This window comes from Telmatherina bonti, assembly GCF_933228915.1.
Source record: "Telmatherina bonti genome assembly, chromosome: 7".
NCBI lineage: Eukaryota > Metazoa > Chordata > Actinopteri > Atheriniformes > Telmatherinidae > Telmatherina > Telmatherina bonti.
Window position 1 is genome coordinate 32,589,626 of NC_136625.1, and position 24,734 is coordinate 32,614,359.

General features: G+C 38.9%; 2 protein-coding genes across 2 annotated transcripts; one reads left to right on the plus strand and one right to left on the minus strand.

Annotated features, from left to right (window-relative positions):
* The first annotated feature begins 219 nt into the window (after positions 1 to 219).
* On the plus strand, positions 220 to 2,038 carry LOC306758979 (transcription factor Jun-like). Its single transcript, XM_079244445.1, has one exon. The coding sequence runs from the start codon at positions 477 to 479 to the stop codon at positions 1,425 to 1,427; it is 951 nt and encodes a 316-aa protein (XP_079100571.1). The 5' UTR covers positions 220 to 476; the 3' UTR covers positions 1,428 to 2,038.
* Positions 2,039 to 3,820: 1,782 nt separating this feature from the next.
* tada1 (transcriptional adaptor 1) lies at positions 3,821 to 15,719 on the minus strand. Its single transcript, XM_079244171.1, has 8 exons — positions 15,635 to 15,719; positions 15,129 to 15,220; positions 14,970 to 15,035; positions 9,945 to 10,039; positions 9,587 to 9,799; positions 7,737 to 7,888; positions 7,447 to 7,603; positions 3,821 to 4,512 (listed from the first exon to the last, which is right to left on the minus strand). The coding sequence occupies exons 1-8, from the start codon at positions 15,706 to 15,708 to the stop codon at positions 4,360 to 4,362; spliced, it is 1,002 nt and encodes a 333-aa protein (XP_079100297.1). The 5' UTR covers positions 15,709 to 15,719; the 3' UTR covers positions 3,821 to 4,359.
* Positions 15,720 to 24,734: the final 9,015 nt, after the last annotated feature.

A 24,734-nucleotide genomic window follows, 5' to 3' on the forward strand; every position in this document is an offset into this window, starting at 1 on the left:
GTCATTAGACAATCCCCGCCCACGAAATCATCTCTGGCCAATCACAGGCCGTAGAAATGACATCATTGTTATTTTCAGTGGAGCTGCAGCTTAGAGGTGGATAAAGTTCGTCTCCACGTTGGAAGTGATTGAAAGTAATACCCGTTTTCAAGGACTGTTTCTGGGTTTTAAGGAGAGAAGATAAGTCAAGTAGAGAACTCGAGGTGTAAAAACAGAGGCGTTTTGCGGCGGATGAAGAGGTTTTTTTCTTGTTGTTGTCGATGTCCGCGCGGTGCACAAAAGAAAAGTTTTCTCGGGACACAAAGTTGTCAAGTGGGTTGAACTTCAACAATAGACAGAATCTGCCGCAGGACAGTGGGCAGATTGTCACAGGACACATTTAAACAGTTCATCGTGGATTTCTGCTTTTATCTTTAAAAGAAGAAGCTATAAAAAAAAAAACTAAACTGGGCAGATCAAAAGTTTAGGTTCAGAAAATGGAAGCGACTTTCTACGACGAAGCCGTGAATGCCTCCAACTCTCAGCCTAACGGGACGGTGTATGGCTTCAACCCCAAAACCCTGAAACAGACCATGACCCTCAATCTGAACGACCCGCAAAAATTCAAACCCCAGCTGGGCTCCAAAGCTCTGGACATCCTGACTTCCCCAGATGTCGGCTTGCTGAAGCTGGCCTCGCCGGAACTGGAGCGGCTGATCATCCAGTCCTGCAGCGGGCTGACGACTCCCACCCCGACCCAGTTTGTTTGTCCCAAGAACATCACCGACGAGCAAGAAGGCTTCGCCGAGGGGTTTGTGAGGGCTCTGGCTGAGCTCCACTACCAGCAGATACCCGCCGCCCACCCTGACGCGCAGACCGGCTCGACCAACAGCATGGCACCCTGCGGCGCTGCGTGCGACAGCGGCGGGATCCCCTACAGCTGCACGGTGCGCACGGAGCCTCCGGAGTACACTAACTTGGCCACTTTTAACCGGCCTGTGAGCTCCTCATCCGCACCTGTAAGCGAAAGGCGCCCACCTACAAGTTACCCGGCAGCTCCACAGCCCTCCCACAACCACATGGACCCCCAGCTGGCAGGAGCGCAGCGCTCGCGGCTACAGTCGCTGAAAGAGGAGCCGCAGACGGTGCCTGAGATGTCCGGCGAGACCCCGCCGCTCTCCCCCATCGACATGGAGACCCAGGAGCGCATTAAAGCCGAGAGGAAGCGCATGAGGAACAGGGTGGCCGCGTCCAAATGCCGGAAAAGGAAGCTGGAGAGGATTTCTCGGCTGGAGGAGAGAGTGAAAAACCTGAAGAGCCAAAACACAGAGTTGATTTCTTCTGCTAACGTGCTCCGGGACGAGCTGGCCCTGCTGAAGCAAAAGGTCATGGACCACGTAAACAGCGGCTGTCAGCTCATTTTGACGCAACAGCTCCAAGCCTACTAGACTGTCGTAAAACAAACAATGGACATTGCTTGGGGACCAAAAAGCAAACCTGTTCACCCTTTTCACGGAAATCTCCACAAGTCAGCGAACTTTTCCACCAAAAACCACCCACTCAGAAAGCATGGACACTGTGCGTGACTTTTAATAATGAATTCTTACAGGAGCAGCACCAAACCTCTTGTAGTGGTGCACGAACTTTTGCTCCATTTCTGCAAACTATTGTCTTTAACTTCTTTTTATTCTCACACAACTACACAAATGTAGTTAAATCACAGCATGGCAAGTTTATAAATCACTCAAAAGATCCACACAATGTGATCCGGGGTCTGACAAGTAGCAATGTGTGCAGATAGAAACTTGAGTCAAGCACTGATGCACCAGCGAGCATATGTACAAAATAACACTAACAGCTTTCACACCGTTTTGGACTTTTCTAGGTGTGTGTGTAGCGTTTACTGACAACTGCCTTATTTTCATAACAATTATTGTTCTGACAGCTTTGTGATAAAGTTGGGAGTAGCTCTTAGACCTGAAAATAACACTTTGTAATATTTGTACGCATCCCCCCCCCCCCCTTTTTTTTTTTTTTTTTTGGAGCACTTAAATGTAAATATGACTGCAATAAAAAAAAAAAAAAGAAAAAGACGTGAATGCGAGTTTATTTGTGCCTGATTCATAAGTTAATAGGTAGTTTTATTGTCTCGGGGTGTTTTATTTATCTTTTTTTTTTTTTTTTTTTACAAAACTTTATTGAAACAAAAATACAAAATATATATGCAGTATTGCTCAAAATAGGTACAATAAGTCAATGCAGATAAGACTAACAAGGTTACATACAAATTAATTACAATTCAGCTTGAAGTAAGAACAAAAACATGAGAGGGTACAATTTTATGTGACAATGAAATATAAAGTATAAATTATGAAGAGGAGGGATCTACACAATATTTTCATAAAAATTGAGAAGCCTCATATTCTTCATATTGTTTTTAAGTAGTTTAAGAGATTTAAAAGGTGAGTTAATTTCTATTTGGAATAAGGGAAAGAGCAGCTGCTGTTTAAGGAATCTTAGTTCATGAATAATAAATTTGGCTTGTCATATGAACTACATGTTCAAGAGGTTTATTGTTGGGGTTTTCATAATAGAAAATGATATCGATTAGTTTAAATGAGTATACAAGGTTCAGGTGATCAAATAGGTGACTTTTGAGAACACTTAAACATTTCGGTTTGGTGTTTTGTTATTGAAACATGAGGTAGGATGGGAGATTGAGTCATCGGTGCAGCGGTGGGCTCATAATGGGTGAAGCTACACGGACGCTGATTGGACAGCGAGAGGTCGGAAGTGAGCCGCAGATGACCAAATATGGCAACATATAGCGAGTGCGCACCTCTGAATCCCCGCCCCTTCCCTCCTTCCTCCTCACAGCTGCTGGTGACTCCTTCAAGCCACTTATAAAGTAAGGGAAGAAGTGTTTACACTGAGATTTTAAAACACACAAAGAAATATTTGGTTTTTATAGAAAAAAGGACATTTATTAATTTCCTAAACATCTTACATATAAACAGTGAATAGAAAAGTAGAAATATATTTAAAAATAATGTGTACAGATAAGAACCACCAACGTGGGTCGCCAGAAAGTTGTGGGAACAATCATGAAACAGTTTGGACACATGTGGGAGGAACAACACAGGAAGTAGCTGATTTAAGATCCTACAGAGCAACCCTAAACCCACACAGGTGTTTTCACTTACTGCTCTGATGGAGCGATCCTCATCACCTGTCGATAAAGATAAACCACAGATGATCTATCAAACTTTTAAAGACGGGAAAACCAGTTCTGGCCCTCGAGGGCAGCTTTCTAACAGGTTTTATATGTTTTTAGATGTTCTGGGCCTTAACACACCTGACACAGATTAATGGGTCATTACCAGGCTTGTGCAGAATTTACCAACAAGCTGTTTAGGAGATCCATTTAATGTAAATCAGGTGTGTTAAAGCAGAAAAATCAGCAGGATGGAAGCCCTCGAGGACCAACTAATATAATCTAAAGGTTGTTCTGTGTTCTTATAGCTTTTTAATAATACAGTGTGCTGCATGGCTGACAAGAACAGCTTGAAATAGTCTTTTATTATATTCTAATACAGTGTAATCTGGATTTAAATCTTAAGTTTCCTTTTCAGTACTGCTCATACGCCCTTACTAAACAGAGACTGCATTTCAACAAAATTATATTCTGTTATGTACAACCAAACCACGAGAACAGAGGAGCCACAGCAATGCTTTCTGCCAGGCAAAATGACTCATGAAATGAGTCATCCCAATCAGTCATTGTTGCCATGTTCACAGCAATAGTACGATTTTAGCCTAATTAAGATGAAAACTGTGTTGTGTGCTCGGCTTAACTCAAATAAGATCATATTCAGACTGAGTTATATCAAATTATTTCTCTTGCAACATTAATTGCTGATTTACAAGGCATGTGCGAAGTCAGTGTTGCCTGGTTTGCTTATTATGAGCATATTTGAGGTTTTATCTCCTTGAAATAAACAGTGGATCCAGATATTTTACCTGCAGATCAAGAACTCCAGTGCTGTGGCTTTATGGATTATAGATTATAGATGGATAAACTATGAAAGGAGGATGTAAAATAAGCACGATTCCCAGACTGAAGTGAGCTCTGTAACACATCAACAGGAATATGAATGTGAATGTGAAGGAATATGAACATTCTCAAATAATGCTGAACATGAAGATAAAGCAGTTTTCAAGCTTCATTCTGTCCTCTTCTCTCTGTGCAACACAGGTGTGATATTTTATTTTTTTTATGTCTTACAAAGTCTTTTCCTTCTTCAGCACACCACGTCCCTCTGCAGTTTACATGTGGAGATTGTTCTTTTGGTTCTTCAACAACCCAGTGCTGTGAGCCTCTCAGCTCACCAGCATGCTGTCTTTAGCAGCTAGTCGCTGGCGGTGTACATGGTCCTGCTCTAGCTCCTCGTGGCTGGGGTGCCAGAGACGGGACAGGATGCGCTCCACATTGAGGGCGAACATAGTGTGCGAGGGCATCACACCACGATGAACCTGCAAGGGAAATTAAACTATTTTTAATATATATATATATATATATATATATATATATATATATATATATATATATATATATATATATATATATATATATATTTCTTTTAAAAGTCAATGCTCCACCTGGAATGTCATAAAATGTCAAACTGCTTTGTTTTATTGGATCAATTAGACTATTAACAAGAACTAGTAGCTCACACTGTTAATATAAGTGTTCAGTTATTTCTGCTACAGACAGGCTACTTCCTGTTTTAATCACAGAATCAGATTTTAACTAGAAGCACGCAGAGAGTGCAGACCTCCAACAAGTCATTATACACTTTATTGTCAATGATTGTGGGCATTATTTCTGAGTTTGAAGCTCTTTTGGCAAAATTATCTGTATCTCCCTATAGTAAAAAGACCTTCAAGGCTATAGGAAGTTATCCAGATCATCCCACAATCTGAACATTTCTTGCTCATTTAATTTCTGAGATGTCCTCAAAGATGTATCTAAATCCACCCATAACTTTTGAGTTATGTTGTTTACAGACAAACTGACTGAAAACCCCACAGCAGCAACTACCTGGCCTCCGCCTCGGCAGAAATACTCTGATAGTCGAGATAAATGTGACCAGCGGTAAAACATGACCACGCTTCTCCAACCCGACAGTCAAACCAGGCCTGAGAAAAAAGGCTTAATCTTCCATATACATGAAAATCAATTTGCTCAACCATAAACTTTTGGCACCTCTACCTTTCTATCATCTCCAAATAAGGTGGCAACTAACAACTATTTTAATAGATGACTAATCACTGACTATCGGAACAATTAGTCGTCTAATTGAATAATTTTCCTTTTTTTTTTTTTTTTTTTTTAAGTTTAGCATGAGGTTGCTTTAATTATGTGGCAAACGATAATAAACACAATCAAGATTGGTACTTTAATAAAAAAAATGTCTTTTTTAATCAACTTTGCTGCTGAAAGGCGGGTTTACAAAATGTAAAATAAAATGACCTGCATTATAAAACCATCTGACAGGAACAGTACTCAGTCAGTATAGACATGAATCCATAAATAAATAAATCTCTGTTCTATCTTTTAAGTGCAGGGGAATTAAAAAAAACAAAACAAAAAACAAACAATTAAATCAAGTAAACTTTTTTTTTTTTTTATTGTAAACCTAGGGCACATTAGCAGCAATAAAACAGTAAATAAAACAAAAAGCATTTTAGTGAAGTAAATTCAGTGTCAACTGTACAGTTTTGCAAGAAAACTTTATAATAATTGCAACAGCCTGAAATCTAAGGTTTTAATGACATTTATAGCTGAAAATAAAGCATTCAGAGTTGTCCAAACAAACTGAATGAAAGGAGCGGCTTAATGTTTCAGATCAGCATCATAAAGACAGACTCTGTGAGGGCGGTCGCCTGTTGCAGGGTCTGCTTCCTCTGCAGAAAGGGGTCTGTGGTGGCTTTTTTCTTCAGACTGCATGCATTTAATTTAAAATACTTTAGTCAGACAGTCAGTTGGACAATACGTTTTATTTTTGATGTCTCAGTCTGCTAGTTAGCGTAGAAGGTAAGCTTTCCAAAGCGAATCAGACTCCGTTTCATTGTAATGCCCGACTCGCTTCCTCTTTAAATGCTCATGCATCACCGACGTGCTGCCATGATAAGCAAGGTCTGCTTGGCAAACTTGCAGGACATCTTTTTGTTTCCCTTACCCAGGCTTAAATGTTCCCAAACTTGAGACGTTTTGGTATGCTTTGTTGTTGTGGATGCCGTGTGCATTTCTGTGTACATTACCGTGTACATTACCGTGTGCATTACTGTGTACATTACCGTGTGCATTACCGTGTGCATTACCGTGTGCATTTCTGTGTACATTACCGTGTGCATTACCGTGTGCATTTCTGTGTACATTACCGTGTGCATTACCGTGTGCATTTCTGTGTACATTACCGTGTGCATTACTGTGTACATTACCGTGTACATTTTGGTGTATATTACCGTGTACATTACCGTGTACATTTCTGTGTACATTACCGTGTACATTACCGTGTACATTACCGTGTACATTACCGTGTACATTACCGTGTGCATTACTGTGTACATTACCGTGTACATTTTGGTGTACATTACCGTGTACATTACCGTGTATGTTACTGTGTATGTTACCGTGTACGTTTCTGTGTACATTACTGTGTACATTTCTGTGTACATTACCACCCAGCAGAGACACTATTGCGCATGCGTGCAACTCGGCAGAGATTATAATTATGATGCCTCACTCCATTGGAAAAATGCGTCTGGTGACAACAGTCGACTATGCAATTCATTGTTGACAATTTTTATTGTCGATTTTTGTCGATAAAGTTGACGAATGGTTGCCACCCTATCTCCAACCAGTCTGCCCATTCTCCTCTTATATCAACGAAACATTTTGGTCCAGACAACTGCTCCTCACTGGATGCTTCCCCTTTTTCCAGACCATTCTCTGTAAACCCTGCAGTGTAGAAGCCTCATAAAGTCAGAGCTGATGGTTCCCATAAATCAGGAGTCTCCAACTCCAGCCTGCGTGAGCTACCATCCTGCAGGTTTTTGTGTTTCCTTGCTACAACACACTGGATTCAAACAAAAAGGTTCTCCAGCAACTTGTTGTCATCTTCTGCACCTGCCTGTTAATGAGCCATTGATTTGGGTCAGGTGTGTCACAGTCGGGAAACACTGAAATTTGCAGGATGGTAACTCACAAGGACAATAAATACTGTCTCCGTTCATTTGCAGCTGGTCCTTAAACTCTCTCACGCTGCTGAGGCTGACTTATACTGTAAACTTCTTACTCTTTAAACTAAGCTCCTTACTGTAAACTAAAATCCTCCCTCCTTTCAGCTTCATTAGACAGAATGGGAACCTGAACCTGAAAAGCGCATCTGCAGATTTTCCTACCTGTAAAGCCTCAAGGAGGTCGAACATGCTGATTGGAGGAAGAGGAGCAGGAAGGCTGTCAGCAGAACAAGCGAGCAAGTGAACGGCTTTTTGCTCAGCCTCATCGGGGGAAACTTGAGGTGGTGGGCCCGCAGGAAGAGAAGCACTTGGAGGAGGGCTTAGAGAACAAGAAGGAAATAAAAACAGAGGAATTTTACCTCAAAATTGTATATTTAAAGTATTAAAATGGACAGATAAAGCAAATAACTGCAACAAGCGAGAGAGCAAAAATCCTATGTCACACTTCCTACCATTCACTGACACTGTAGTAGGTGGCCAGGCTGTTTTTCAGGTACGGTTGAGGAGTGACATCACTGCCGAAGGCATAAGGAAAGTGACCATCCCGTAACCGATACGCCTTCCTCCGGGTGATCACAGCCGTCAGGACGTCCTTCAAGTGGTGCTGAAATACAGAAAGTCACAGTTCACTGCTAAGTGGTTTGAGAAGAATGAACTTCCAGCTGTTAACATGTTTGTCAGGCGAGTCCGAACAGAGATGGATTCAGGAACACTTGAATGTTTTTTGGGTTTTATAGTAGTAACATAATACAAGTAGCAAACAAATACCTCATGTATCACACGTCTTACATGTACATACATACACTGTATTATTTTTATTGAAATCTTGATTGTTTTATTATTTATTGTTTATGTATTTCATCATTTTAGCATATTCCCCAGTGTTCCTCAGAGGAGCCCTCTGTACTGGGTGTCATATTGGCCACAGCTACGGAGACTCCTTTCATGTCTTTAGTCTTTTGACTAGTGACCGTGATGGTGCCCCTGATACTGTGGTCTGGTTTATTCCTGGTACAGACGACTCCTGCAATGGTGTTTCCTTACCACGCTCATCTGTGCTCAGCAATGTATAACTAGGTACAGTTGTGCTCATATGTATTCATCCCCTTTCATTAAAGAAAAGGCTGAATTTACAACAGTCACTCAAATAACTGGAGACTTAGAAAAGGAACAATAACTGAAAATTTGCAAAAATATAATTCAGTAATATTAAGACAATATTAGTAATAGTAAGACACTGTTTTTTCATTTAATTGAGTTGAAGAAAGAAAAACAAACAAACAAATTGGTCCTGGACAAATCAGAGCACTTTTCTGTTGAACAGTGGGACAAAATACCTGTCAACAGGTGCAGAAGTCTGACTGAGAGGAACAGAAAACACCTGACTGGAGCAGAAACATTAAAGGATTGTTCAACAAAATATTAGTTTATGAGTGATGTCATTTGTAATAAATTATCTTATTTGTTTGCTTTTTAAAAAAAATATTTCTATTGAACCAGAATTAGAAAACAATGTAATGATTTTCATAAAATATTTATTTATCATTACTTTAGTCAATTTCAGCTTATTTTACAGGCAGCTGTTTTTTTTCCTTCTTTAATGAAAGGGTATGAATAAATATGAGCACAACTGTAGGTGTGTGCGTGATGTTTAAGACAAGTCTGCAAATTGACGTTGGTTGGGTGTGTGTATGAGGGCGTGCATTAGAGTGTGTGAGAAGGGAGGGGCTGCTGTACGTTCTTTGTTGTGTTTTTATATCGTTTAAAACACTTTGTGTTACATTTCATGGTAGGAAAAGTGCTTTATCAATAAAGTTTGATTTGATCTGATCTGGTTTCTGACACCCACTGCATCCCTTTACGGTAAAATCTGCACTCACAATGCTCTTACGTACCATTTGATGCTTGTCTACTAAACTGGTGATATGAAGACATGTTGCAGAGGAAACAAGACAACGCTGCCATCTGTTGTTGCTTTTGTGAAATTAACTGTACAGACGGCACTACAGGGAGGGTGAAACATGTCTTATAAAAGAAGTTTTAAGTGGCATCATATCTGTTCTGTGGAAAACTAAACCAGGTTGTAGCTCATATCAGTGTAGCTCTAGCAGCAACCATGAACCTGTAGTGGAGGGTTTCAGCTGAAAAGCCATACTTGAGACGATGAGATGGTCCAAATAAACAACAGCAGAGTGACACACAGCAGGTGGGAGATGATAGTGGTCTAAATATGTTATCTGACTTTGTTTTGTGAATGGAAAGTATCAGAAAAACCACATAACAGTAACCAACTCCTACGCACTTCAACGGCATAGATCATGGTGCTGATGGCATCTTCTGTGACGTTATCCAAGCCAAGTTCAAAGGCAGTGACCATCATGCGGGCCTCCAGTTGGCCCCGTGTGGGCAGCAGCAGTGTGTGGGCGCTGAGATGCAGCTCCTCTTCGTCACCTCCCACCTCCCGTGGGCTGAACGGCTGGGCGGCACTCAGAGGGTTGTGAGGCTGGAAGCGATGCTGAGGGCACAAACGAACAGAAATTAGTCAGACAGTCACCGGTTCAAGCAGCTCAGTGATTCACTAAATACCATTTAGATTTACAACACATTCATTGTGTGAAAAATATTTCATCCAAACATGTCCAGAAATAAGAAGGATTTACATCAAATTTCTGTCTAGATGAACATTTCTTCTTTCCTTTTGGCTTTCCAGGCTTTGAAGCACAGCTGCCTTGCCACTGTAATGGTCCGGTGCCCTCTAGAGGACAGAGGGGGAAAGACAAGACAAAAAAGGAGACGTCACATATTTCAGTGAGAGGCAGATGGTGAAGCCATGATCACGGGAAACTTCAGCAATGTTCCTCATGGCAACTTTTCTTATCAATCTACATGCATAAAGCATCTGAGGAACTTCTTACCAGGTCACTGGTTTGATCCCTAAAACTCCAAGACATTTGTTCTCACTTGCTTGTTTGTTCTAAATCAGGGGTGTCTAAAGTCGGTCCTCGAGGGCCGCTGTCCTGCAGGTTTTCAGTGTATCCCTGTTCCACACACATGGCTCCCATTAAATGGATCCAACAACCAATGAAGTAATCATTCATTCAGTTAGTTTGAGTCAGGTGTGTTGGAACAGGGATATATAGAAACCCTGCAGGATTGTGGCACTTGAGGACCGGAGCTGGGCATGCCTGTTCTAAATGTAAAAAAAAAAAAAAAAAAAAAAATGCATACAGAAGCTCAACCCTTTGAATCCCAGTAAACATCCAGACATTTTTTCCAGGACAGCCTCAGTTGTCAGATTATGACACTAAAATGATAAACAGACATGCTACCGTAAACGTAAACCAACACAACACAACTTGACTGATGTTAGTAATTTGCAGAATTATCAATAGTGACCAAACCTTTTCTAATCTCCATCTCACTGTCCAGCTTTCCCCCACTTGTTCTTCTGCTATTTAAATAAATTCATGCTACCATTTATCCATAATCATCACGAAAAAAAAATTCAGCTCGTTTCTGATGTTCAAAACCATCCAATTCACTTCATTTGTTCTTTTGGTTCCTCGTTGGTTTCAGACAGAAAAAACTTTGTCACTAGCTGATCTTTGGCTGCTCCTGATTGGACATTATACCCAATTTAAGCCATTTGATTGGTCAAAAGTCTGACAGGAAGTGGCTTCAACATGAACTATTTTTATTACAAAAACGAGAAATTATTGTGTTATTACTCATCATAGACTTATCATATAGCATCTCAGAATAAACTTTAAACTCCACATTTTGCAGCTGGATAGTAAACGTCCAGAATGTGATATATGCCACAAATCTTCCACAGATCATCTAATGGGTAAATTATTGCTCACAATTTAATCCACTGATAAAATATAGCTTCTCTAGCTGAGTTTTAAGGGTTGATACTGATATCATACAACCATCATTATCAAACAGAAAAACATTATCTCCACTTCTTGCAAGGAGACGCAAGTTTCTCCTGTCTGTTAGCAGAATTGAATAAAACGTTATGGATATGTTTGGATAAAGTTTGATTTTGTTCAACTTCACAAATGATTTGCTTTTATTTGGATCAAGATAAGCTGTTAAATTCATGAATTATTTATTCATTCTTGGCAGAATAAAGATGGGCTTTCTGCTAGCTTTAAACTATGTAGCACCCTAAGGTTTGTTTCCTTCAGGTTTGATTAAATCAGTGGTTCCCAAACTTTTTCTGCAGGGCGCCCTTTTCATCAACGACAATAATGTCAAGCCCTCCGCCATCACATAAACCAGAGAAACATACTAAGAAATGCAGCATTACTTTATTGGCTGCAGTGTAGTTAACTATAGTTAAAACTGTCAGAATTATTATCTATTCTTCTTCTGGTGCGAAACGTCTTTCTTTCTTTCTTTCTTTCTTTCTTATTCTATCCCATGCATGGTTGATATAAAAAATTGGTTCACACCTTTAAACCAGGAATCTCTATAAACTACTTCAGGTGAGTCAAGCTTTCGATGAGACAAATGCTGCTTTAGTGAAACAACTCTATGAGTTGGCTAGTTTAATTTCTAAAGTAACCAACGGGGTGTGTGTGTGTTTGTGTGTTCAGAATGAAAATTCCCAAAGTTGTTGTTTAACTCAGTTGGCTTCATAATATCAGATGATAATAATATGATGGATCGTCATATTTTCTTCTCGTTTTTAGTACTTGAGGTCTCTCTTGTTGATTCATCATCATTTTCCACTGGTGTTTTCACCAATTTGTCCAGTACCAAAACTCCAAGTTTTATTTAGCCTTGCTCAGCCCCCCCTGGGAAGCCTGCCCCCCACCCAGTTTGGGAACCACTGGGTTGGATTATCATTATAACTGAGGCTGAATTCCTAACTTACTCCAAAGCAGCTGATATTCAGCGTTTAAGATTTAGTTGTTTGGAAAAGAGCATCATCCTCTTAATTGTGTGACTTAATTAAGGTTGGGTGATCGATTCCAGGCTTCCCCCGACTGTGTGCCGAAGTGTCCCTGGGCAAGACACTGAACCCTAGGCTGCCCTGCCGATGTGCCTATCGTGGTATATATGTACGTCGCTTTGGATAAAAGCGTCTGCTAAATGACTGTGGAATAGATTAGAATAACTCTTGTCCTGATGATATTCCATAATCGACCTGCAGTCAGACTGAGAAGCAAATTTGTCGTTTCAGGAGTGAGAATTTCTGTCCCAGGTTGCAAATAAACTGAAAGCATTTCATTGATGTTAAATGAACATCACACTGTCAAACAGAGAGATAATCAGCATGCTAGACCCTCTATATTTAGAGTAAGTTGTCATATTTTCCAACAATCCAGTGTTGAACCAGTGACATCTTTTCAGCAATTTAATCTATTAAATATTCTATTCTACACGGATTTTATTTTAAAATTCAGTGTTTTTGACTAAAATGCAGTGTTAAAATAACAACTTCGGTCTAGTTTAAGGAATACATAAATATCTAAACCTGCTGCGCCTCACACTGTATCACCAAAGATGTTTTTACCAGCAGATTCATGCAATTAGCTGCAGTTCATAATGACCTACAAATGCATTGTTTAATTTGCCCAAAACGCAGTCAGATACCGTGGATATCATCTAAGCCTATGTGTCAGAGAATATTCATCAACATAAACTTAAAAGTTTGAACTTAAATAGCAGGCAGATATTAACAAATGTGCACAACCAACAATTATCTGGTAACAAACCTCCTTCCTCTCTCTAACTACCCATGGTAAAACTCCTTCCCACTGCACCCTTCTGAAGGGAGAATTTAAGTCTCTATCAGATGTAACAATGGAAACATAAATGACTTGGATACCAAACATCTAATTCTCCTGAAACACAAGATCAGAAAAGTGATCTCTCACATTTGTTTGAATTAAAAGTTGAAACCATTTAATCTGTGCGTTAACATTGAAGCAAACTCCAAATAGCATCACTGCTGAGAAACCTGCAGCGTTTTAAAGCTGAGCAACAATGCCAGTGTAAGCAACTCACACAGTATAGTTAAAACAGCTTAAAATGAGAAGGAAAATCCACTCTCTCTTGCTTTCCTTATCTAAGTTTCTGACTGCTCATATTTGTATATTTGTTTTATCTTTGCAGGTGTTTATCTTGGTACTGGCAGCTTTAATCTCTATATTTCCCTTTGTTTAGTGTTCTGAAACTTTACTTTTGATAGTCTGCATCTAAGTTGATCAGACTGTTTGCTCAGGAAAAATTAAACATCTGTTAAATATCAACGTCACACTTGCAGAAAATAAGTGTCTACTAAAAAATAACATGAACCCAACATTCATGTATAAACAGACTAGATGTCATTATGTAAAAAAAAAAAAAGGGGTCACAAGACACAGACTGACCTGTAAATATGTTCCCCACTTGGACTATGTCTATAGATGACACTCTTCATTTTGCTTTCACCATTATAATGTCATGACTGCATTTGTTTTAAAGATTTACTAAATGTTTACAATCTTCCATACAGACTGAATCAAGGTATGCTCAACAGGAGGTCACACCAGACATACTACGGAGGGTAGATTCAGACTACAAACTATGGAAAAAGTACTGTTATCTATAGAGCTATGTACAACTGGAACACATTGCAAAGTAACATTATCAAAGCAAACAGTAAATATTTGTTTATAATTCTTTTAAAAAGGCATCTCCAAGCACATTAAATTGTTGTGTCCTACATATAGTCTTGATGATGGTAAATACTATTTAGTAGTCAATGTTCAGTAAACAACAATCTCATCACTGGATAAACTACAACTGTAAGAGACCATAATGAGGAAGGCTATCCCTCTTTCACGGCAGGAATAATAATAACAGACTGTGTGACCACAAAGTGTGTGTGTATGTGAGTGTGTGGGTAGGGTGGGGGTGGGATGTGCAAGTTATGTGCTATCACTGTTAAGGTGGTATAGAACAGCGGTTCTCAACTTTTTTGCAACACAGTACCCCTTGTAAAATTTGTTTTTAGCCAAGTACCCCCTAACCACTGCTAAGTATTGTTGGTTAAGAACATTGCACATCTCTACTACGCTTCAACCAGAACTCCATTGTTTGCGTTGTCAAGGCGACAGTGACTGACAGATATGGTTTGGCTCATAATTAATTTTAATTCATGTGGGAATGAAATGGTGTAAATCTAAATGTAAATTCAGTCTATGAATGTACACTTACATTTACTGAAATATACTAAATATATAGATAGTATTTAAGAATGTTTTAAAGAAAACGTAAGATATGTCATCAAAAAATTTCATGTACCCCCTGGAATGCCTTGAAGTACCCCCATTTGAGAAACACTGGCATAGAAAACTGGTGTAATCATTGTATTATAGGAGAAATGTTGTATGGACTCCAGGAAGAATAGCTGTATTGCAATAGCTAATGGAGATCAAAATACAGTTGTGCTCTTATTTATTCATACACTTTCATTAAAGAAAGAAAAAACAGCTGCCTGTAAAATAAGCTGAAATTGACTAATGTAATAATATGAATGAAATTGCACTTTTTTAGTTATTGTTCCTTGTTTAAGCTTTCCAGTTATTTGAGTGACTGTTATAAATGCAGCCTTTCTTCAATTAAAGGATATGAATACATATGAGCAAAACTGTACATACAATACAAATACCAACACAAACTCGTACCTGGTGTAGAGACAATGATCTGACATCGTGTGAGAATGGCCAAGAGGAAGTCATTGTGAACGTGGACTGTGACAGAGGAGGAAAAGAAGAGATAAACATAGGATTAGACCTTTTTTCTTCAGAAAACATTTGTAGAAAGATGAGCTTGTAAACACCAACCATTTTCCTGAGCCAGCAGACGACGAGCCTCAACGTCAAACTCTTCCTTACTGATCTTCTGTTTGAACCAAAGCTTCAGGTTTGCCCAGTAGCTACAAGAAAGCAGCAAACAGCAGCTAAATGTACTGTCCACTAAAGACGACTCATGTTAAAAAATGTGCTTTTAAACTTTTAAAGAAGTCTGTCATAGATGTGTTTTATTTTTTCTCTGTGACTTTACTGCTCTTTACTGGAAGCAGCTGCTAAGATTAGGATGGGGATGGAGTGGCATTCGTCGTGTCACAAAGTAAGAAATACACAAAGAAAATAAAATAAAGAAGGCTCAAACTGTATAAGTATGAAATGCTGATGTTGACTGGAGCTTCAATTCATTGCTAGTGCTAGCTAGTTGCAAATATGCACAGTTTAGATGAGTAGCGGTGATTATTTAGTGTTTTCTGGGTAAATAAAAACTGTAAAAATTCAACAACAAGAACAGAAAAAAAGTAAAAACGACGATTACTTACTGCTTCACATTATCCCCAATAGCATCTGTTAAATTCTTCTTTGCAATTTCGAGCTCGCTAGCATGCGCCGCCATAGCGTCTTTACACATACGTCATCATTCAGCGACACTGCAGTTTGTCATTTAGAATAAAGTACAAATTATATTATATTATATTATATTATATTATATTATATTATATTATATTACATTACATTACATTATATTATATTATATTATATTATATTATATTATATTAACTGTCACATTTTCATTTAAACGGCACCAGAGACAGGTTGCAACCGTTGCAACTATAGCCTATATATAAAAAGCTTGCAACATAGTCTGTGTTTTGTTTTGCTGCTATTGCAGCTCATCTTCAAACAAGTTTATAATACTTCATTAAAGCTAATTGTTTTATAACATTTATTTATTCATAAATGAGCTAAAAACACTTTTCTGTTTTAGATCTCAAATCCCCCCCCAAAAAAGACCCAAATCAATAGGTCATTAACAGGCAGGTGCAGAAGAAAGATGACAAGTTGTTGGAAAAAATTTTCATTTGAATCAAATAGATTGTACCAGGGAAACACTAAAACCTGCACAAGGGCATCTCATATGTACTCAAAATAGCAGGAGTAAAGAAAAATGTGTAAAGATGTCCTTTTCCTGCAAGGCATCTTGGTTTTAGTTCTCATTTATCAGGTCACTGTTGTCTTTGCTATTGTTGTTTCCTGTCCATGTCATGTCAAGTGTTTTCCAAGTTGTGTATTTTAACTTTGGACATCATTTCCTGCATCCCGCCGGCTCATTTAGCCTGGATTTGGGTCCTGGACCGCACTCAAGATGAGGAAATAAAGCCTGGACACTGACTACTGTTAAGTAAGTCTTTTTAGTTGTTCTTGACTTGGGAACAAGTCAATTTAGCTCTGTTAAGGTTTCATGTGAAGTAATAAACTAAATATTCTTCAGAAGCATGAATTTATGTAATGCATAAGTACTCGCACCTGTTACACCAAAACATGTTTCTTTGCATGTACATCATAAAAGATGAGTGAGAAGGAGAGCATTTAACGTCGTAAACACTGAAATGTTACATTCATGGCCATAAGCTTGGTGACCAACAATCTCTGACCCCTTTAAACACTGGATTACCACTGCGTCTAGCAGACTGATCTAGGACTATTCATTCATTCATTCATTCATTTTCTGAACCGCTTGATCCAATTCAGGGTCGCGGGGAAGCTGGAGCCTATCCCAGCTGGCTTTGGGTGACAGGCAGGGTACACCCTTGACAGCTCGCCAGTCCATCGCAGGGCTGATCTAGGACAATGATTGTAAAATTGAATATTATTTACACTTTGTTATTCAATTCAACTTTTTTCAATTCAACTTTATTTGTATAGCGCCACTTCACAACAATGTTGTCACAAGGCACTTTACATACACATAATTTCAAACCAATTTATACATATCCTATAATAGAAACCAACTGATTGCATCGAATCATGACTTTGATCCAATCCCCCATCCTGAGCTGCACGCGGCGACAGTGGGAAGGAAAAAACTCCCCTTTAACAGGAAGAAAACCTCCAGCAGAACCCGGCTCAGGGAGGGCAGCCATCTGCCTCGACTTGTTGGGTTGGAGACGACAGGAAAGACAGATCAACATGTACAACTGCACTTATTCAGGAAGACCTGCGGAAAAAGGAGAAATAAGTTAGAGATGGCAATATTGGCATATATTTATACATTAATACATTAGAAAGATGGAGCAATGTACTTCTCAGTGCATCAGGTAACATCCCCATTGCTACATAAATAATGGATGGCTAGACTACCCATAACTATAAGAGCAATGAGCACAACCTGGACAGTTGGGTCCCATACATGCAGACTCCAACACAGGAGATGCTCATATCCTAACTATAAGAATCATGAAAAAGGAAGGTTTTCAGCTCGATCTTAATGGTGTGGAGGGAGTCTGCTTCCTGAACCCACGGTGGGAGCTGGTTCCATAAGAGAGGAGCCTGATAACTAAAGGCCCTTCCTCCCATAGTACACTTTGAGACTCTGGGAACCACCAGTAAACCTGCAGTCTGAGAGCGAAGTGCTCTATTTGGAATATATGGAACTATAAGATCTTTTATGTACAATGGAGCTTGGTCATGGAGAGCTTTTAAACTTTATCCTGGATTTAACAGGGAGCCAGTGTAGAGAGGCTAAAACTGGTGTAATATGATCTGTCCTGCTAGTCCTCATCAGAACCCTCGCTGCAGCATTTTGGATCAGCTGGAGACTTTTTCAGGGAATATTTGGGACAACCCATAAATAAGGAATTGCAGTAATCCAGTCTGGAAGTAACAAAGACATGGACTAATTTTTCTGTCTCTTTCTGAGACAAGATGCCCCTAATTTTTGCAATATTATGCAGGTGGAAGAAGGCCGTTTTTGAAACCTGCTTTAAATGTGAGCTAAAAGACAAGTCCTGGTCAATAATGACTCCAAGATTTCTCACAGTGGTACTGGAGGCCAGAATAATGCCATCCAGATTAATTACATAACAGTATAGTTTTGTCCTAAGTTTTTCAGAACTCGTAATGTCGCTGATTCAGCGAAGAAATGCAAGGAGACTAAAAGAGAGAAAGGATCATCTTAAGATCATCTTTTGCTGGATGGGGAGAGCTGACAGTTCAGGTAGGATGCAAGAGGGGTGCCAAATTAGCCGTCAGTAGGGAGCGTGTGACGGGAAAAATGGCACAAGTTCTGTTGTGTGTCTTTAACTTAACTAGTAGACAGCAAATATGCTTTACATTTCACGGATCACTTCCTTCTTTGCTTGTGTGTTAACAACAAACAAACAAACAAACAAAAACCATCAAAAATTGCATCATTACAACTATATATTATCCTCCATGTAACAGAATGCACGTGTGTAGCATCCCTGTTTGACAAGATGATCTCTGAAACTGGTCCTTCACAACTTTTATTGAACAGCCATGTATGTAAACACACCGTAAGAGATGCAAAAGTAAACAACAGGCAATTAGCAACGTTGCCAGTATGTTTTTATCTTGTTTGTTACAACTTGAATTGCTCTTTACTTAAATCCCTTTTAAAAATCTCTATTCAGTATTTTCATATATATTTAATTAACATTTTAACATTGTCTTTTACCTTCTGTATACCACAAAATGACCCACATGTTGCAACTGTATTTGAGTTTACAATACATTAATATCTGACTCTGTAAAACTGTCGCCACTGAAGCATGACCTTTATCTACGTGTGTGAGCACCCCCTAGTGGTAACAAAATTTTAACTTTTACACTTTTCTGGACAAGTTCATAAAATATAACAAAGTTACATTTACATAACAAAACACTAATATTGACCATGTCCACTCATAAACCAGGTGATAAGTAGCTTTTCTTTACACATGAATAATATTCATTTCCCTTATAACTGTGTAACACTTTCCTGTGAACACGGGATTCATGCTACCGTTGCATACTTTTCAGTAGTTAACGGCCGGTTTACGACACCTTAATCTTCTGGAACTTTTCAAAATAAAGGCTTTAGCTGTGTCAATGAAATGAAAGTATATTAATACTTTATGAACCGGTTTTACAGCAAAGTAAATATTAGTAAGGTCATTTACACTGTGTGCCAACAATACAAGGCTGATACCCAAGCCTGGCAATGTTTACTTTCAGGCTGCACACTAGGGCTGTGACAATATGCTTTCGTCCAGATTTGATTTAGTTCTGAATTTTTGGGTGCCAATTTGATTTAAATTGCAATTCTCATGATTCTTCATTATTGCTGATTTTTGTAGACTGAAAAAGAAAAAGAATACAAAACTTTTTTTGCGAGTCATTTTCCTTGATGTCAATTGTGGAAAAAACAACACAGTAGCCAGACTGTCATTCTGCTGCTATAAATCCCAAGAAGACAAGGAAAGACATAAATAAAAACAATGAAAATAACAAAATTTTTTTATTATGGATTGTTTTTACTAGCTGTCCAGGGTGTACCTTGCCTTTCACCCAGAGATGGCTGGGATGGGCTCCAGCTTTCCCGCAATCCTTCATTGGATTAAGCGGTTAGGATAATGAATGAATGAATGAATGAATGTTTTTATTTATTTGAAAAAAAGAAAAGTTAACAAAAAATTATTTTAAAATTGTGAAGCAAAAAAATCCCAATATTCAATTTTTTTCATTCGATTTCCCAGCCCTAGTACTCTTTCATATCTTAACCATATGAGTTCGTGTAATTACAAGATAATGCAATATTCACCATATTTAAGCACATTTTTCATGACAGTGCCACATTAGCTGCATTTCCGTTATCTCTAGAATTGCACAAAACTTAAACATTGCCATAAACAACTGCTAACAGAAACACTCAAATTAAAAAAACAACAACACTCAAATATCTCTAAAGAGTTTTTATGCTCTCACAAGGTGATTTTTTCAGACCTGTCGATATAGAAGTATATAGTAAAAGTGTAATGAAACACTATTTTTGCTTTTACACGAACCAAGTTGCCAATTTAAAGGGCCACTTGTGTCCAGACAGAAACTGCCTCCCGAGGCCGTATAATGTCTGGTGCTCGAGCAGCGACCTCCGGTGGTTAAAAGTAAAACCTACATGGAAGTGCCAAAAATGGCAGTTCCCCCCTCATCCACTGGGGGCTTCAAATCTCCATAGACTCCCATGTTAAAAAGACCAACTTCACAGCAGAAGTAAACATGTTTACAGCCTGGTAAAAATCTTTTTTAGGTGTAATAGGTCAGGTTTACCTTCATGACAACTGTGGAAGGGAGTGAATGTTTTTCTAACTCACCCGTTCAGAGTTAATTTCCTCTCAAAATTTGGCATAATTAGGGGCGTGTCTTTTTGATTGACATGTGCCCGATGTCCCAATTCAAGAAGGAGGAATGTTTCACAACTGCAGTTTGTAGCTGGTTAAAAACGTGATTTAACTTTAGCCCACCTACCTCCATTAGCTGGTTAGCTCCAGTTAGTTCCAGTTAGTTCCAGGTTAGCTTGGTTAGGTCTTAGCTACAGGTAGGTCGGCGTTTGATAGCTGTCAATCATCCATCCCAACACTCACAGCCCCCCTCTCAGCTCCACCTTTTTGCCCATTTTTGTATTTTGTGAGAGAAATGGCAGGCGTGATGCTGTGACTGTGGGAACCGCCCAATGAGCTTCAATTCAGCCCTTCAGAAACCGGTGACATCATGAAGGTTCCGCCCATCTTTTACACTCTATGCTGCTGCCTCAAGAGGTTCAATAGCATCACACAGCTTGTTGAATATATCCCTAGTCATTCTGAAGTTCTGAATCTATAACTTGTCTGTGACTTCCTCAGTGACGATGTTTTCTCAGAAGCTCATTCTTTAAATCCACTCCCTGAACAGTCACACTGCTCTCATCTTCTGATGAGGACGGCGGTAGTGGCAAACGGATTTGCTGCTCCAATACACTAATTGTTTTGTATCTCTGTGCTCCTGAAAGTAGAGTTTTGCAGGACAGAATTTTACCAGAATAATGGCTTCTCCACTAAACACCATTTATTGGAAACACTGGCAAATAACAATTGTACTTGCTTGTATTTGGCTGAAAACTTGGAAATACAACTAGTGATACTGCTTTTACATCTCTTAAGAAATGAAAAGACATGATATATATGATAGCCATGATCAGCATTTCTCATATCACCTGCTATTTCGTCATGTTTGTTTATTAACCCTTCTTTCTTACCTTTTTATTATTTTTTTTTTTTTACAGATCAAATGTCCATTTGAGATGGTGGGTTTGAACTTGATTTGTAGGCTTGTAAAATTGCAACCAATACAGTAACTAATGATTACTACACAAGATGGCCACAGGCTGATTTAAATTCAATCTAAAACAGCATTTATTTGTGTACTGGTTTAAGGTTCCACAAATAATCCTGCCTGACAAAGGAAAAATGTATGTATTGCCAGCTGTGTCTGATAAAAACTTAACACGTTGCATTGAACAATTTGTAAACAAAGCTGAGTTCACATTAAGAAATGTAGTTGAAGACTCACTTTACACATATTTTTATAGATCAGCTCTGAAGTGTCAAGTGTCATGGGTTTTTTTTCTTTCTGTTCCTTAACTACCTTAAAGTCTTGTTTTTTGATTTTTTTTTGTCTTATTTTGTAGAGCTACACCTTTCTATGTTCTGTTCTCCTGCTTCCTGTCTAGCACAACTGATTTATTTAGCTTATTAGTTAGTTAGTCTTCCCCAGTATATATACCCTTTAGTTTCTGTTATCCCTTGCCAGATCATTCTCTATCCCCTTCTCCTCTTCAGCTGATGAAAGTGAAGTCGTATGTTAGTGTCGAGCTGCTCCTTTAAAACTATGATCAAAATCAAATGTCAAAGCAGGAATTGGATTTTGTTTTCTTCTAGTAGATTAAAGCTGGGGTATGTAATGTTGCTCTGAGACATTTTTTTTTTCTCTGAGTGAAGTGGTTCCTCGTCCTGATAGTAGTCTGTACATTTTGTAATCATAAACAATAAGAAATATAGTTAGGCCCCTCAGTTTACTGTAAATCTGTCAAAACTCTGACCAATCCAAACGTTTGGACCAAGATAATGTTGTTCATTTCTTATATTTTGTAAGTTTCTCTCCCGGCTCCCCTCCTCCCCTTCTCCCAGCACATACCTGACAGCCACACCCTGCATATAAACAGCGTTTTAGGATGAAAATACAAAGCAGTGAAGAAGAAACTCGGAAGGCAAACATGTCTGAGAAAATGCAGGAAGGATTTCCTTGACCCGGCTCGGTTTATTTGCCTCCTCCCGCTAAACAGCCGAGAAAGAAAAAATTGTTGGTGGAAAAAGCTGATCACGCAAGCAGCAAAACCAGAGGGGGAGGAGCCAAGACAGGGGGCGGAGCCAAGACAGGGTGCCACTTTCACATCTTGCTAACTCCCCAACATTACCGACCCCAGCTTCAAGTACATGACATCTGTCTCCTGTCCCTTGGGAGTCCTTCCTAATGACCACATCTTAAGTGGAGTTGAATCGGTAAGGATTTAAGAGCAGCTTTTTTAACGTATGATGCAGAGTGTAGAACACCACGGTGTGCAGCAAAGCACATTAAATCCATGTAGCTAATGCATGGGTCCTCGATTAATCCATTTATGCCATCATCCCACATAGTAAACATTTAATATTTTTTATTTTTTTTTATTTGTTTTACAAACCTTGTTTAAATATGTTAAAGTATCGGAACTATTTTATGTTGATGTTGATGTACTTTTTATGTTAAACAACAGGCTGAAACATGTTTCTCTCATTCACCTGCCAAAGCCAACTTATCTGAACCAGTTGACCTCGTTGCTATAGTGACGCCAGTAAAGGAGTGACATCATAGTAATTTAATGCGCTGAACTACGTATGAACGAAAATAATGCCCACCGGTTGACATCAGAATTCTTAATGACCACGGTGTAAAGACTATCACACGTGTTTTCCATTAAAAAATAAAAATCAATTTGGAATTATTATTTACAATTTTTAATATAAAGGACAATACTTTAAGAATGATTTAATTCTGAATAAAAGAAAACCATCATGGAACTGTGTACCATCGTGAACAATAATTAGGTGTCACAAGTTTGTCTTTATTTGATGCACACGTTAAGTGAAAGAAACATGTTAACTTGACTGACCTGAAAGAAACTAAACATTTAAAAATGTGAAATGGCTTCTTTTAGTTGTGCTGAATCTGACCAATTTTCCCTCTCTTTAAATCTTTTGCATCATTATCATCTACTTGGACTTGAATCGTGTAAAAGATGGCTCCTCTTTTGTTTTACACCGCCTTTTTGGCTGCTCAAACAACCAGAAACATCAAATAAACATCTGTTTTGGTTTTTTTTTTTTTCTTTTTTGGCAGCCTGTACTAACAACTTTGTCAAACACGGCTATTATTTATTTTCCACAGATCTTTTCTAGGACAGTTTTTGGGTGCAGCTTAAACATATGGAGCGACTTTGATGGAGGCCACTCTTGTCTTTTGGCGAGATTTATCAGCCAGGGAACAAATCTTACATTAAAGTGGAACTATTATGTGCCTTTCAGGCTAATTTATTTTTATTTCTGAGCCAGAAGGGCTGGGATTGATCGAGTTATTGTTACAAATTGCTTTATTTACTTCAGACCGACCCTCTCCGTAGGCTGTCAGATCAGCCTGTGAGCAAAACGAGTGGATTGAGACTCTTCTGCATTAAGCCCCGCCTCCCGCCACTGCACTACATCGGGAGCGCGCACCGCACCGGCTTTCGCCGTCATTGTAACATCTCATAAACAGAAGGATTAGGCTAATATGAACTCAATAAAAAAAAACAAAATACAATGTCAACACATAGCATACAGCCCTACATGTTGGAACCTGAATCAGACCCTGAAAACGAAGTGGAAAACAGCAACCCACAGCAACGAATGCAGCAGGATGTCTCTCTTTGGTAAACTCACCAGCCATCGTTGGAAATAACTTTATCCAACGTTTTCCACCCGCCTGATGTATTTGTACATGCCCTTGTTAACCAGTAGAAGGTAACCAATCACCGAACCTTATCCCCCAGGACGTCACAAGGATTTTGAAGTAGAAAAAGCACTCTAAAACGACGCGTTTTTCGTTGCCATGGAAACCGAACGGAGAGCGTGCTGGAACTCAAACTCAAACTCAAACATGTGATTAGGTGATAAAAAAACAGTGCCGTTCACATGTCTGATGAGGATTCAACACTGCATCACTGTAGAAAGCTCAGAAAACTTGAAATACCACATTAGCACCCCTTTAATGAGGATAATGTGAGCAGTTTCTACCACACTTTAATTTACAACTGATTTGTTGCAATGCACGCCAAGTCCAACCTTAATTGTAAACCAGCGTGTTTATAACGCTGGCAACACTGGTGCTGGATAAAGGCAGTGATGTTTGCTCAAATGAGCCTAGAAGTCGCTGACAACACGCTTCTGTCATTATTTGATGTTTAGACATCAAGGTTAATATTATCAAAAGCATGTTATCCATCTTAGGTGGACTACAATTTTCAGGTTAACTTTG

What these genes read in the sequence shown, in the direction of transcription:
- LOC306758979 (XM_079244445.1), top strand. Translation starts at nt 477, where the DNA reads ATGGAAGCGACTTTCTACGACGAAGCCGTGAATGCCTCCAACTCTCAG.
- tada1 (XM_079244171.1), bottom strand. Translation starts at nt 15,708, where the DNA reads ATGGCGGCGCATGCTAGCGAGCTCGAAATTGCAAAGAAGAATTTAACA. An exon ending in GATCATTGTCTCTACACCAG is followed by an intron (nt 10,040 to 14,969) that starts GTACGAGTTTGT and finishes TCTGTCCTCTAG; the next exon opens with AGGGCACCGGACCATTACAG. An exon ending in CATCTAGACAGAAATTTGAT is followed by an intron (nt 9,800 to 9,944) that starts GTAAATCCTTCT and finishes TTGTGCCCTCAG; the next exon opens with CATCGCTTCCAGCCTCACAA.